This window comes from Macaca fascicularis, chromosome 12 (assembly GCF_037993035.2).
Source record: "Macaca fascicularis isolate 582-1 chromosome 12, T2T-MFA8v1.1".
Taxonomy (NCBI): Eukaryota; Metazoa; Chordata; class Mammalia; order Primates; family Cercopithecidae; genus Macaca; species Macaca fascicularis.
The window spans coordinates 36650129-36666179 of record NC_088386.1 but is presented as its reverse complement, the minus strand read 5'-3'; the positions used below and the strand labels follow the sequence as shown (position 1 = coordinate 36666179).

At 35.9% G+C, this 16051-nt stretch overlaps 1 protein-coding gene across 3 annotated transcripts in view; it reads left to right on the top strand.

Annotated features, from left to right (window-relative positions):
• LRP1B (LDL receptor related protein 1B) overlaps positions 1–16051 on the top strand; it is a 1954889-nt gene that overhangs the window by 978680 nt on the left and 960158 nt on the right. For all 3 annotated transcript variants that reach the window (XR_012421093.1, XM_005573071.4, XM_015433154.3), the window contains exon 7: positions 10948–11110. Coding sequence is in view for 2 of the 3 variants with exons in the window: in XM_005573071.4 (XP_005573128.4) it covers positions 10948–11110 (163 nt within the window). In the remaining variant the exon portion in view is untranslated. The remainder of the gene's footprint in view (positions 1–10947; positions 11111–16051) is intronic.

The following is a 16051-nucleotide window of genomic DNA, read 5'->3' as shown; positions in this document are numbered from 1 at the left end:
TAAAGTCTCTCCTGATCATGGTGGAAAGCCATTGGAGATTTTTAAGTAAAGGAGCAATATTTTGGGAAAAAAAATGTAGAGTGAAGATTTAGAGTAAAACCTGTTGTTGATTAAAACTACGTAGAAGAAACAATAACGCAAATAAAAGCCCATTGAGCCTCAGTTCCTGAGTGGCCTTCATGGTGAAATGTTATAAGAGAAATACTCTAAAGAGTTTTAACATAAAATTGAGCTAAAGTCTAGTAAGCTGAGATATTTGTAAAGAAATTGATGATAATACTTCTGAAAGCATTTGTGCAGGACGGTAAATCCTAAGAGTCTCTCAGTTTAAGACTTTTGTTCACTGCAGTGTACTGGAACAGAACCCTGATCACAAGAAGCACTGATTTCTTCTATGGTGTCATGGTGTAATTTTTGTTTTGCAATGATCACTCTGGTTTCTCTGTGAGGAACTTTATAGTGGGTCTAGAAAGGAAGCAGAGAGACCAGTTAAGAAACTATTATAGCCATCCAAAAGGGACAAGATAGTGTCTAAACAAGGAGAGTAATGGCAGATATGGAAAGAAGTGGGATGTTTCAAGAGGAAGCTTTAAGATTTATTGACAGATTGAATATATGATGAACTGGGGAGAGATAAAAATGGAATGGATGAATCCATTTGATTTGTGGATTCAATAAGAATATGATGTTTGACTACTGAGAAAAAGATACCTCTGCATAAACTGTTTTCTGCTGTAGGGATGGCATAATCCTGGAGTCTTTTCTAAGTGCATCTACCATAGGAAATTAAATTGGCCTGTGGCCTATGCTAGAAGAAGGAATTTGGGAAATGGTAGAAAAGTGAGTGGAAGGAGGTACAAAAGTTCAGTTACCTGCACCCCCTCCCCCAAACAAAAAGTATAAGAATATCCAAGACCCTGCACAGATACCTGGTATTGACCTACCGCTACATGACAGGAGCACTTTTCCTGTCTTTTTCCAGAAAGACATGCATGGGTTCTACGTAGAGCTTTGTGACTACTAGCATTCAGAAATGTCCTAGATACTTATTTTGAATTCACTTTATCTGTTTAAGAAACAGGATCGGAGCATAGATGGGGCAGTCTTTCATTAAAGGAATAAGGAAGGACTCTGCAATGTGCCACAGAGTCTTTTCTGATTTAGGATGTGCTTGCTCATTGAACTTCCTTAATACCATTTTAATTACTGTACCAACCTGACAGAACTTTTGTTTATTTAACTCAGTTTGCTTAATTCCATCCAGGGATAAAGTGAGTACATGCTTCTGGATAAAGATTATAGTGACATATAAAAGTAAAAATAAATGCAATTATACCATCTTATTCAGTAGGCATTTTCAAATGTTCTTGCAAAGAAATGTGGTATAAAACCTAAATGTTAATTTCCCACTTAAACCATTCAAGAGATACATAAATCGAGGAAAATGGAATAGGTTTCTTTATAGTCTTACCTTTTTCTTTAACATCACAACTTATGGAGCAATAATTGAGTGGAAATAAAAATGTTAAAATATTCATAATATACAAGAACAGAAATGTGAATAGAAACAAATCTGCATTTGGAATTTTTCTGATTTTCTGTGATGTCTTCAAAATTTCTGCCATAATTCTTGGCTCCTACACCAAAGCTAGAAGGCAACTTAAATGTATCCCATTAAATATGATTACATATTTAATATTGACTAAAGAAAGGTGGTGAGTTTCTGTCACATAACTTCACTACTGCTTTGATACTCTTTGAAGTTTCCATATTTCCCTCCTGGAAATTGCAGTATGTTCCTAACTGGTCACTTGTTTTCAGACTTTTCCCTTTTATGCATACAGCAACCAGGATGATCTTTTTCAAACGCTGAATAGACATCTTCTTGCCCTGCTTGAAATAGTCCTTGGTGACCGTCCATGAAACACTGCAGATGAAACAAGAACTTATATCATATATATTCTTTTTAAAAGTCTAAGTACAGTCAAAAATGCTTTTGAATGTATTAACCCAAAAATGTCAAAAGAAAGAGGAGACAAATTATGTGAGACAATTTCGGACAACAAGGGGTGGATAATTGAATAATCAATGAATAAGATTTCATATTTTGTTGACCAAGTACAAGTAAGAATCTAAGATAAGAACCCCAGCAAGGCTAAACATTTGGAGACCTCAGGCACCAATGAAGGTGGGGTTTTTCAGTGGGGTTGGGAATAAGAGGATTAGCTTAGGGCCTGTTTTGAAAATAGCTGGGCCTCTAGGTTCCCTAATACAACCTCAACAGACAGGCAATTTTGTATCCACTACTGCATTAGTCTGATCTCATGCCGCTAATAAAGATATACCAGTGGCTGGATAATTTATAAAAGAAAGACGTTTAATTGACTCAAAAGTTTCATATAGTTGGAAAGGCCTCACAATCATGGCAGAAAGCAAATGAGGATCAAAATCGTGTCTTACATGGTGGCAGGCAAGAGACTTGAGCAGAGGAACTCCCATTTATAAATCCATCATATCTCATGAGACTTACTACCACAAGAACAGTTCAAGGTGTGAGATACCTTAAATTGTGTAAGATGGGCTGGTGGTACATCCACGCCATATCAACTACTTCGGCAGAAAACAGGGAATTTAATTTCAGAAGCAGTAAGTTTCAGGACTAATAAAAGGAAGCCCCCAAACCATGGCTAAGGAGTAAACCATTGCAGTTTGGAACCAGGAGTATGGTAGGCAACAGAAATGATATCAAAAGTAAATAACAGCAACAATAAAAAAAACTGAATAGAATACTGATTTTCCATTTGGGGAGGAGTTTTGTAGTTCTTTTTTAGAATTATGCAATAATAAATTCTAACAAAGAAAAAGAAAAGCTGAAACATAAGGTAGTTAACTCTAACTCTAAAAATATCCCAAAACTTGTTCAAGGAAGGAAATGTAGTAATACTAAACTACTTTCTCACCTATCAACAAAAATGTATATAGTCGTAATCATATGAAGACTGAATATTAATTTAACTAAAAATTATATTGTGGGAGGATGAGGGGAGAAAAAGTATGAATATATATGTGTGTATGTGTGCATAAGTGTGGAGGGGTGTAAATAAGAAATTTCTAGTCTTATATAGCAGAAAGTCATTAGATTATATATACGTTTTAAATTTTAAAAATACTAGTAGAAACATCTTATAGAGAATTATGAAAGTAAATGCAATTCACATAGCCAAAACAATTGGAAGAGAATGGAGAGGAGTGGAGTGGACACTGCTGTTTTTTTATCATAAGCCTTGATGGAGTGTTTGGCTTTTTAAATCGTGCACATTTACTGTGTGATAGAAATAAAAATCACATTGAAAACAAAGTAATTCCTTGGTTTCTCAATCCAAAATGCATCCCCTGACCATAGTTTACAGATCCCTGCCTATCTTTGCTACCTCATATTTTCTTATTCATTCTCATTTTAGCTGCAAAATAGCCCCTTTCACCCCTGCTTCTTGTTTTCAGAAAATGCCGAGTAATTTCTGCTTGGTAGGCCTTACCCCCCAAATTCCACATGGCTAGCATCTTCTTGTCAGAGCTCAGTTCAAATATCATCCCTCTCAGGATGGCTTCCTGAAACAGCCACTCTCTGCCATTTTTCTGTTTTATTTTCTTCATAACACTAGTCCTATCTGATGCTGCCCTTCTTGAGAATGGAACAATATAAGGGATCCAGGCCTTGGTTGTGCCCCCGTGCAGTAGTTTTAGCACAGAATCACACTTTGATAAAATAGAGCAGACATTTTCAAGAAAGTGTGTCTTTAAATTTCTCAGGGTTCGTTTATGGATTATCCTCTGTGTTTTCAGCATTAGAGCTGCACGATTGATGATTTCAGGAATCCAAAACAGTTATTGATGTAGGCAGTCTTGTTTAAATGTTGGTCAGAAAATAATAGCCAAATGGTGGGAAGCCAACAAAATTCATCTTTAAAAGTTGGAGGGATTTGACTACTCAGTTATCTTTTGCTGCATAGAAGATTATCCCAAGGCTTGCTGACTTTAAAAACAGCAAAGATTATTATCTTTTAGTTTCCATGGGTCAGAAATTCAGGAGTGGCTTAGTGAGGTGGTTCTGTTATAGAGACTCTCCTGAGGTTGCAATCAAGATGTTAGCCAGAACTGCGGGCATCTGGCATCTTAACTGGAGCTAGAAGACAGGCTTCCAGGCTCACTCTTGTGGCTGCTGACAGGAAACCTCAGTTCCTTGCAGTATAGACCGCATAGAGCTGCTTGAGTGCCCTCATAGCATGGCAGGTGGCTTCCACCAGAGTGAGTGATCCAAAGAGAGAGAACTGAATGGAAGTTACAATGCCTTTTATGACTTACCCTCAAAAATCATACTCCATCATCTCTTCCACATTCAGTTCAGTAGATTAACGAAGAACAGCCCACCTTCAGGTGGAGAATTAAACTTCATCTCTTAAAAGGAGGAGTATCAAAGAGTTTGTGGGCATATTTTTAAATTATCACAACTACTGCATATCTTATTAATGTATTGCTTTAGTACTGTAATATTCTCTAGTACATGCATATCACAAGCAGTCACAAAGATATAAATCAAAGGGCAGTCTTTTCGTTCCCTCTGGGAGATAACTAATATTTTTGAAAAATCTACTGGATATCACTATCCTGGATTTTAAATATTTGTTATCTGATTTAATTGCCTTACCACTTTGGAATCTTGGTATTTTGTTTATTTAACAGAAGGACAACTACTCTTATTGATGTTAGTAACCTTCTCAAAAACATGTTTAATTAGAGGACTAAGCTGAACCAAATGATATACAGTATTTTCTTTGCCGTGGTGTCATCACACTAGTGGCCCTTGGTTCACTATGGTTGCAGGTAGGTTTGGTTGAATACACAAAATGCTTTATAAATTTTAAAAATTAGTTTATAACATTGAACAATTGGGAGATTTCAACTGAAATCTGGAAATCATGTTTTGAAGTTCTTTGAAGCAATGAAGCATCTCTAGATCAAAACAAGTGCTGAAGTTAAGGCTGCCTTTTTTAGGTAGGTATATACTTTCTGGCCATCATCTAGATTTGCCACAGTCCTGATTAATAAATTTAGCCTATTTATGTTCTCATTCTGATCCTTGTAGACATTTAAATTTGCCATTTCTGGTTGACGGAAAATCAATATAGAAAACAAAGAAGAAATGAAGTACTGACCATTGCCAGTGTATAATTTTCGAAAAGTTAAAAACATGACTTACGTAAATATATAGAGAGCATATGTCAAGCAGTCATTTAACTCATTAACAAGAGAACCAGCAGGATGGCAAAACTGTTTCAAAGTAGAATTGAAGAGGTTGAAATATTTATAATCGATGAAAGAAAAAGTACTGATATAAGATTGCAAAGTTACAGATAAAACCAGTCAATATTGTACTGGACAATAAAAGTATAAACTTTGCAGTTATCTTTTCTACCTGATGGAAATCATTTGCATCTCTATTGGAGAAAAATATTTTTAATGCATCGATCTACAAATTAAATCCATAGAGAATGAGACCTCAGCAATATTTGCTTGAAATTGGAAGTCAAACAAAGGTATATTCCCCATGGGAATGAACTAATCCTTGGATGACCATCTTAGACAATGGTTCAGAATGACATAAAAAAGACATGCACTGATTCCTTTTATTTATTTATTTTTTTAGCAAGATTTGACTTTCTCAAATTTGTGGGTTTTTTTTTTTAACTTTTATTTTAGGGTTCGGGGTACAAGTGCAAGTTTGTTGCATAGGTAAACCTGTGTTATGGGGGTTTGTTGTACAGATTATTTCATTGCCCGTTACCCAAAAATTGTCTCTTCTACTCCTCTCCCTCCTCCCACCCTTCACCCTCAAGTAGACCCCCGTGTCTATTGTTCCCTTCTTTGTGTTCATGAGTTCTCATCATTTAGCTTCTACTAATACATAAGAACATGCAGTGTTTTGATTTCTGTTCCTGTCTTAGTTTGCTAATAACCTCCAGCTCCATTCATATTCCTGCAAATGATATCTCATTCTTTTTTATGGCTGCATAGTATTCCATGGTATATATGCACCACGTTATCTTTATCCAATCAGTCACTGATGAGCATTTAGGTTGATTCCATGTCTTTCCTATTGTGAATAGTGCTTATAGTGCTGCGTTGAACATTCATGTGCTTGTGTCTTTATGATAGACTGATTTATATTCCTCTGGGTATATATACAGTAATGAGATTGCTGGGTTAAATGGTAGCTCTGCTTTTAGCTCTTTGAGGAACTGCCATACTGCTTTCCACAATGGTTAAACTAATTTACAATCACATCAACAACGTATAAGTGTTCCCTTTTCTCTGCAACCTTGCCAGCGTCTGTTATTTTTTGACTTTAAAATGTTTCGGTTCTACGTTCACCGATTCTAGTAATTAATTATTTGCCTTATAACAAAAAATGTGATGCATCATTTTATAGCCAATTATGAGTTATCACCATGACTATTCATTTTTTGAACTCTTTTCTAAATGTTTCATTCTCATTAATTAATACTGGGTGCAAATTTAAGTTTTAACTAACAAATAACAAGTTTTAAAAACATAGTGACTTATATTTATATACTACTTTACAAGTTTCAAAATATTTTTATTATTTTATTCTTCTAATTTTGCCAATGTTGATATTTAGAGTTATCTATATATCAGAAGGTGAGTGGTCAATACTTTCAGATGTTATCGAAATAGAGCAGAAAAGTTCTCAGTAACTTTTGACAATGAAGGAATTTTCAGTAATCAAAATAAGAGCCACTTCAAAGGAACAATGAGAGCAAAATCCAGGTGACTTTTAGTTGAAAAAAAGAATAAGCAGCAACTAAAAAAATATAGTAAGAAGAAAATACTTAAAATTTTGTTCCAGTAACAGTAAAGAAACAAGGGACTTACATTTTGAGATATTTTAGTAATGTCATGAAATGATTATGGTTATTTTCAGTCCTCTCCTATGAACTTTGTTATATTTCAGCAGCATTAAGGTAAAATACTCAATACTTTAGGAAATTCACTTCGCTCCTAAAATGTTCAAATCATTTTCTGATTTCTGAAGACAGGTATATAATTTAGACTTTTAAAAATTCTAATTTCTGGGCCGGTTGAAAAAAGCTTCCTGTAATTTGGAACACCTTTAAGTGCTTATTAAATCTGGTCAAATTTATCTATCCATTCATCCATCTAATGTGTTTATTTATTGGCTTACTTGCTTGAACTCTTTGTCTAATTGCCTCAACTCTCTAATTCTAATACAAATCAAATTAAAAGCACACATTTCAACTATAAAATGAGAAAGCCAATTCCCCATAGTTACTAAGTGTTTGGCTTATTATTGAGTTCTGTAGTGAGGTCTCAATGCTTCAGAGTTGCTTGGTTGTTAACAATATCTATTGTTTCAGTAGCAGAAAATCTTTCTGAAATGATAAAGAGTTGAGAGAAGGTATGAATGCTGTCAAACAGCTCTTTTGTCTGAAATTACAATTGTATAGACTAAAGCAACTGCATGCCCAGCTTGAGGGATGGGTCATTGAATGGACTCTGGCACATACTTTATCTGAACCCAAGGTATTTGAAATGACATTTGAAACAGTGAGTTCTGAGCTCTAGCTGATATAATAATACAAAAAGACTCAAAAACAAAGCAAGCCATACATTCCACATTTCTCAAGACAGATAAATAATTCACACTTTTAAAAAAGTCCTGGTTAATGGACTGGTTGGAAAAAAAAAAAAGCTTCTTTTTGTTTGGGAAACGCTTGAATATTTATGATTTTATAAAGACTGTATAATTTAGGAATAAAACTATTAATAGCCCGAAAATCTCCATCCAATTAATTGCAATATCTTCTTTCTGCTTATCCTTGTAGGAGATGATAGCCATTCCCACAAAGTTGCTGCCTTCTCTACCTTGTTTTGACAACATACCCTTACAAATGATAATGCTGACACACACATCTATGTTAGTCTTTCTATTGAGAGAACATCATTCACTGAAGCAGCATGTTACTGAGGAAGTATATTGAGGCATAGAGTAGGAAGAATGTTTAGGCTGAGATTGCAGAAGGAAACTCTTATAAGGGAGAAAAATATATCATTTTTACTCGTTTTAAGTTCTCCAGCTGGGACCATGCCAATTAGACTAACCAAAGACAGATTAACAAGAGAAAAATACACACATTTAATTAATAGAAGTTTTATGTGACACAGAAGCATTCATAAGGAAATGAACACCCAAAGAGATGGTTGAGCCTGCGTGTTTTCATACTAGGTATGATGAAGAGTGGAAAGTTACTGAGAGAATGTGATAGGGCATGGTTAAGAGCTAAGAATAATAAATGGATCATTTAGCATCTCCCATTTGTTCAGAATTCTGGTTCCCGCCATCTTTGGAAATAAGAATATTTCTTTCCTCTGGAGGTAGGGAGGTCACCTCTCACATGAGGATCTTATGACCTACTCCAGGGGAGAAGGGGAAGGTTAGAGAGTTTTTGCAGCATCTGCTCTTTCTCTGACCTTCAGGAAAGGGGAAAGTTAGGAAGTGCTTCTTGCACCTGCTGTTTCTCAAATTCCTTCAATATGCCAAAGTGCCGAATTTGGAGTAGCCTGTTCATAACCTTGTCACTCTGTTTAGTCAGTGAATCATAGTTTCATTCTAAGTTCAATCAAGGAAGTATCAAAGTATAATTTTCAAAAGTTAAAAATATGACTATAATGAAAATCTAGAATGAACATAGATCAGAAAATTACTTATGGCATTATTGAGGGAAACAGACCAGTACTGCTGGTCTAACCTCATTAGAGGAATCGGGTATTTATAGGCATTTTGATGAAAAATAATATTTAAATGAGATTCATAGGTTAAGCATATAAATGCTTAATGCCTCACAGGGCAATAAAATCATAGCCTTTGAGTTTATCCTTTTTATCAGAGAAGTATCTACAAATTAACATGTAATTTCAGTGTATGTCTGATCAAAAAATAAGTCAAAGACAGATACACTCTTCTAGAGCTGCAGTATCAAGAATAGTGTAGGGGCAAAAGGAACTTTGCTTCTGTCCTCCGAAGATTCTGTACTTTCAGTCTCTGGAATAAACTGGACAGCAGACATATTAACAGGAGAAAGGGGCTGTCAATTTATTACATGCATACTCACTGGGGTTCCACAAAGTATATGACTCCAAAAAAGAGCAGATGGCTGAAGTTAATATAGTATCCTAATCTACAGAAAACAATAAAGGCATGGATTTGAGGTGGTGACAGGTTATGGGAGGTTGAGGGGAGGAAATGCATGGAGGAGAAAGGCTGTCTTGATATGCAGATTCTCTCAGGTAGCAGTCCTCAGCAAAAGAGGTGGTGTGTTGACCTTCAGCCTCTTTTCCTCTGACTTAATCTTTCCGGTCTGATGAGATTATAGGGAGTGGATTTATGACAGATTTTTCTTTTCTTCTCCTCTCTACTCCTCTTTTCTCCTCTCTTCTCTCTCCTCTTCTTTTTTCTTCTGAAGGAACTTCCGTTTGTCAGATAAAAGAACTTCAGAGAAAACCCATCCCTGCATTGGCTGCTCCCCAGGTGCTTTGCAGTCTGAAGTCCAAAGCAGCATATATTTTGGGATTTTTTTTTTGAGCCCTGGCAGTAGCCACTAGGTACCTATGTCATTTAAATTTAAATTCCAATTAATTAAAATTAGATATGATAAAAATTCGGTTTTCCAGTCATAGTAACCACATGTTAAATTTGGCTAGTGGTTACTTTATTGGACAGCATAAATAGGAATATTTTTATTGTTGACCTAAAAAGAAGAAGCTGAGGCCAAATTAATCTAAGTAGAAAGTTTACTTGGGCCAAGCTTGAGAATTGCAACCCAGTAGTACCGATTCAATTGGCTCTGAATGTATACTCCTATTAGCAGTAGTTACAAGTAGGTTTTTAAAGGAAAAGAAGAGGCCATTCCTAACTTGTTTACTAAGAATTTACATTAAAGTAACCTAAGTTATTGATTGGCTATACATCCTTCTTTGTATCACAAGTTCCAGAAACATGAAGATAATGAGTGAGACAGCTAGTCAGAACTGAAATGCCTTTAAACAGCTGCCCCTGGGCTCGGGTGTAGAAGGCATAGCTGAAATCCCACACTCACATCTCTCTGAGCCTGATTAATTTTGAATACCTCACATATCCCAGACTGCTCTTAGCTATTTTTCTTTTCTCACCATCACTGTAGAAAGTGCTGTTGTTTCTTTTCTCACCATCACTGTAGAAAGTGCTGTTGGGCAGCACTCTTCTAGAGAATGAATTAATCAATCCTTGAGCAAGCCTTTTTTACAATTCCTAAGTATGCCATTGAAAGAAACTATCACCCCTCCATTTGCTTTATTTCCAAGTTTTAGATATTTTTTTCAAACAAAGGAATCTTAGATATATCCTTTTCTATCTTCTCCACCCTTTCCTTCATTTAATAAAAGGGAATCAGAAAACAAGGATTGGCCTTACACTCACAAAAGGTATTTATTCCTCACTACTACAGAATTTAGCTGTGCTATTGAATCAGTTCTGTTCTTTCCATCGAATGAACTAATTTGGACAAATACAAAAAGTAAGAGATTGCATTCTAAATACCTGTATTTTAAAATGTGGAAACTGTTTATTCTTGTATCTAGGTCATCTTCAGTCTTCAGATAGCAAGAAGAAAGGCACCAAGATGTCGTCATTATTTTACATAATTATTAAGTCACATTTTGGCATAGCAAGAGACTTTGCAGTTTCTTTTCATTAAAAAAAAGTCTATACTTTTGAAATGTCCTCTATGATGGTTTGGAAACACTGACGTTATTTTTCAATCATGATACTAGGTTGCATCTGTGATTCAATGATTTTTTGTATGTGTTTTTCAGATGTTCAACAAATGGCGATTGACTGGCTGACCCGAAATCTCTATTTTGTGGACCATGTCAGTGACCGGATCTTTGTATGTAACTACAACGGTTCTGTATGTATCACCCTGATTGATCTGGAGCTTCACAATCCTAAAGCAATAGCAGTAGATCCAATAGCAGGGTAAGAAATTCTTTATAGTGTTTATTCTAAAAAAGTTTGCATTTAAAAAGAAAAGATTGAAGAATGACAAGTGTTGTTGTGGAAAATAAGACTACAGACTTAAACTTTTTAAAAATGTTGATTTTTATCAACTGTGTCGCAGGAAGCAAAAAAGGCTATAACTCACCAGGCAGAAGCTGGTGAGTTATTAGCACATGAATATTGCAGGTCTAATGTAAGACACAAATAACCTTCCATCTTTCCTTCTACCTTCCCAAGAATTGCATCGGGGTCATCAGAGAAAAGCCTCAGCATATTTTTAGGTTAAAGAGAGGAAACTTTTTAGTGCTTAACAAGGAACTTTGTAGTTAGCAAACATCAAGGATGCTACTCGAAGGATGTACTGTTGACATACTTATATCCAGCATAACATTTAGGATTTACAAAAGGGGCACAACATATGTTTACCCGGGTACTAGTAAAACATTAAGAATATCTTTGTTCAGATTCTCTTTATGTTCGGTGACTGTTGATATGTAAACCCAAATATTATTACAGTGTTAGTGAATTCCTCATCAGAATTCATCTTTCTTTTTTTTAACTTCCCAATTTCTCGAACTACTTTATTGGTTGAATAGAGACCCTCTGACGTTCTTTAGCTAATAGGCTCATTAATCTTTTTACCACATTTCATAATTTGTAAAAATATAGTCATAAAATGTTTACATTCCCATCATATTTGCTCATATGATTAGAAAATCAATACAGGAATTATGCTCTTATTTTACAAACATGGTGGTATTATTAGAGGCCAGGAGCAAAACTCAGTTCTTTCAGCAGTCACTATTGGACAAGGATACTTTCAAATTAACCACATAGTGTACCACTTTATTTGAAGGAGCTATTATTTTTTTAAGATGTAAATTGTAGCAAAGATTTGAAAATTGAAATGCTATCCTTGTTATTGTTTTAATCGTCCTCAGGCAGTTCAGGCTGAAATGTCTGATGGAACATATCCTAAACTGCCATAAGCCTCCATTCAATAAATGGGAAAATATTTACCGAAGAAACAGCTGTCATCCATATGTGGACTTTTGTCACTCTTTACTTAAAGTCTGATTGAATATTAAGATGCATCATCACAATAGTTCTGATTTTGACAAGAACAGCTTGCACGTAAGAACTTTGCTGGGAAGGCTGTGTAATATAATTTTTGAATGTAGCTCTATTTGTATTTGCAGCAGATGGTTACTTGACTCAATCTGACTGCAGTGATGTTTCAAAAGACATTAGGAAAAGAAGTCGTATTTAAACTGATTTGTTTGGGTTGTTGGATAAGGGTAGTAAGAAAGAATTGGAAATTTACAAATGCACTAAAAACATTCTTTTGGCATCCTGTTTAGAAATATATTTGCTTGCATGGTTTTCCCTGGATGTGATAACTGAATTTAAAATTAGCCTTTAGACAGTCTTGTCTGTCAAATGTTAAGAGTTGAAACTATAAAACTGTTGTGTTTTCCCCATTTTTCTACTGCTCTTATCCTTCCCCATTCTTAAAAACAAAGATCCAGAGACCCTTTTCAAATAAAACTGCCAATCTGAAATATATGGGAACACCATCTCTCTTTCTGAACAACAATATATTTTATGTTCTCAGGTTTCCCATTTCTCCTTGTCATTATATGAAAGAACCATATTTTATCATTTTTGTCAAAGGAATTAAGAGTAGAAAACCCCCACATCGTTTGCTCTTATTCTCTGCTGGATTCCTTTAGGCCTCGTAACTGTTTAAATGTAATTTTGTCATGTATCATTTATCAGAATAGGTTCTTTGGAATTTTTGTTTGAGTTTGTTCTGTCTCTATAGCACAGTTGTTCAATCATGAGTCATAGATATCAGAGAAGGAAAAGCTTGGCTTTTTTTTTTTTTTTTTTTTATAAATGCAGGCCTGGTTGCCACAGAACACTTTCAAATATATTCTACTTTTCTCTTAATAACAGAAATTTAGGTAGGATTGATGTGATTCTATCTAAGAACAGAAGAGAAGATTTTTTCTTTAACTTCTACATTTGGGCCTGCTCTAGAATAATTTGAATAGATTTTGGTTAGAAAAACTGCACATGACCTACTAAAGGGGAAATGTTCTGCCCCTAAAATTTCTCCTAGATTTTCCTAATTTTACGGATGATATGTCTTTGGCTTTGCCTATTATAACTTCTGTTCAAAAAATGTCAGAATGTATTCATAATCTGACCTAACTCCTAGAAATTAACATTCCTAGGTTTTAAAATGGAGAAAAATTTGCCTTACCCCCAAATAGGCTGCCTGGAGAAAGTACCTGTTACTTAAGCATACTGTTTTTTTGGAGACAGAGTCTCGTTCTATTGCCCAAGCTGGAGTACAGTGGCGCAATCTCATCTCACTGCAACCTCCGCCTCCAGGGTTCAAGCAATTCTCCTGCCTCAGCCTCCCAAATAGCTGGGATGACAGGTGCCCACCGCCATGCCTGTCTAATTTTTGTATTTTTAGTAGAGGTGGGGTTTCACCATGTTGGCCAGGCTGGTCTGAAACTCTTGACCTCAAGTGATCCTCCCACCTTGGCCTCCCGAAGTACTGGGATTACAGGTGTGAACCACCGCACCTGGCACTTAGGCACATTTGTAACTTCATTTTTCTCAACCTCCTACTCTTTTGTTGCTAAGGACTATTGAAGAAATATAATTTTTTGGTTCTGTTTTGTTTTGTTTTGTTTTTAGTTCTCCGTGGTTTGAATACAGATCATTAACTTTCTCTGGACTCTCATTATGACTTGAGCCAAGCTCCAGTCCCAATCTTCCAAGAAGAGATTTTTAAGTCAACCTTGTTTTTAATTCTTTTAGATTTTTAGATGTGGACATTGACTCATTAATTCAGGCTATTTCCCAGAGATGCTTCTAGAGATTTTCTTCTTCCTTTCAAAAATTTTTAGCAATATTTCCTTTCAGTAGTTCCTTGGAAAAGTTTCCAAAATTATTTCTCTATAGTCATTAGAGTTGGCAGGTAGCATAGAGATCATATTCCAACCAACATCAAAAACTGCATTTCTGTCAGATGGTGATTAAGTCTCTGCTTCTTTAATGGTTAAGAACTTGATGCTGGAGTCAGTCTCACTGAGATCAAATCCTGGCTTCAGCAGTTACTAGCTGTGTAACTTTGGATATTTCTTCTGCCTTTTTTTTCTTATCATAAAAACGTGCGTTATGATAGTCCTGCCCTGCAGGGCTGTTGAAAGGATTAAATAAGGTCAAATACATAAAGAACTTTAACAGTTTGAGTTGTGCAATATGTGAAGTTTCTTCTTCATTTTGCCACAATGATAATTACTAATATTTTCAACACTTATGATACCAATATGAATAGAATAATGAGACCAATATTCTACCCCATCAAAGATGACCTTTTTCTTTTCAGCCACAGTCTCTTTCTACTACAAATCCTTCTAAAAATTTCATACAGATTAAATCCATTGTATAATAAAGTGTTGAGGAAAAAAGGAGACAAAATAAGAAAAAAAAAATGAAGTGTAGCCTAGGAAGAAATAAAGATGAAGGGGTATATAAGGTGTAGGAAGAGAAAAGTATGGAGTACCTTTGAGTATGGGTATGTGGACATGGAGGAGGATCTTTTTTCTTACCCATCGCCACGCTCTGGCTGAGGCACCTATAATAAAAGACGTATTGATAAGAGAAAAGCATACAAAGGTACTTGTAAATTTGACGTGACATAGGAGCTATTAGAAATGGAAAACCCTGTGTGTGTGTGTTTGTGTGTGTGTGTGTGTGTGTGTGTTTGTGTTTAATGGAACATTTGATGAAGTGGATAGTTGTGGAGAAGTACGATTCAAAAAAAGGGGCATAATCTAATGATAATCAACTGGGGGAGACTTAGTGAGGCCTGTGTTTCCAGTTTCTTCTCTGTGTCCCCATGTTTTCAGAGACATGGAAGGTCCTTTCCTCCAGGTATAGAGTGGGCTTCTCTCACAAGAGGTTCTTATGACCTACTTCAGAGAAAGGTCAGATAATTTGATGGCCTGCATCAGGCGAGAAGGGACATCTGCTTCTGCTGTTTCCTCAACTGCCAAGGTGGGAGATTTTGGGTTAGCATGTCCTTTGAGGACACCATCACGGAAGACGTAACAGAGGAACAACCTTTTTCTAACAATTGATGTTATGCAAGATATATTTGGATTACTTTCAAGGTCTTTCAAAAGATAAGAGTAAAGAATAAAATTCTATTGTAGTGATTTTTGTCTGTGGAACTGCATTTTTGAACATGACACTGCTTCAATATTAAACCATTTAGTACTGGGGTCTATTGAGGATTGTAACTGAGGTCAGGGGTGGAGCTGGTCTACAATTTTGTTCCTAAGCTGTGGCCCTCAGCTTTCTACTAAAGTAAAATCATCACCCTAGACTTGAGACAGAGTGCAACTCACTATGCGTGTGAACTTGTTGCTAAAGTCTTCTACAAGAGGAGATAATTAAGTCTAGGTGTGATAATTATTAAAATATTAGAGTAAAAGTAAATAGATATTTTAGTAAAGGTAACAAAGCTGGAGTTAAAATTTTGAGAAAATGGGCCGGGCGCGGTGGCTCAAGCCTGTAATCCCAGCACTTTGGGAGGCCGAGGTGGGTGGATCACGAGGTCAGGAGATCGAGACTATCCTGGCTAACATGGTGAAACCCCGTCTCTACTAAAAATACAAAAAACTAGCCGGGCGTGGTGGCGGGCGCCTGTAGTCTCAGCTACTTGGGAGGCTGAGGCAGGAGAATGGCGTGAACCCGGGAGGCGGAGCTTGCAGTGAGCCGAGATCACGCCACTGCACTCCAGCCTGGGTGACAGAGCGAGACTCCGTCTCAAAAAAAAAAAAAAAAAAAAAAATTTTGAGAAAATTTATTTTGGGGGACTTGGGGTACCATTAA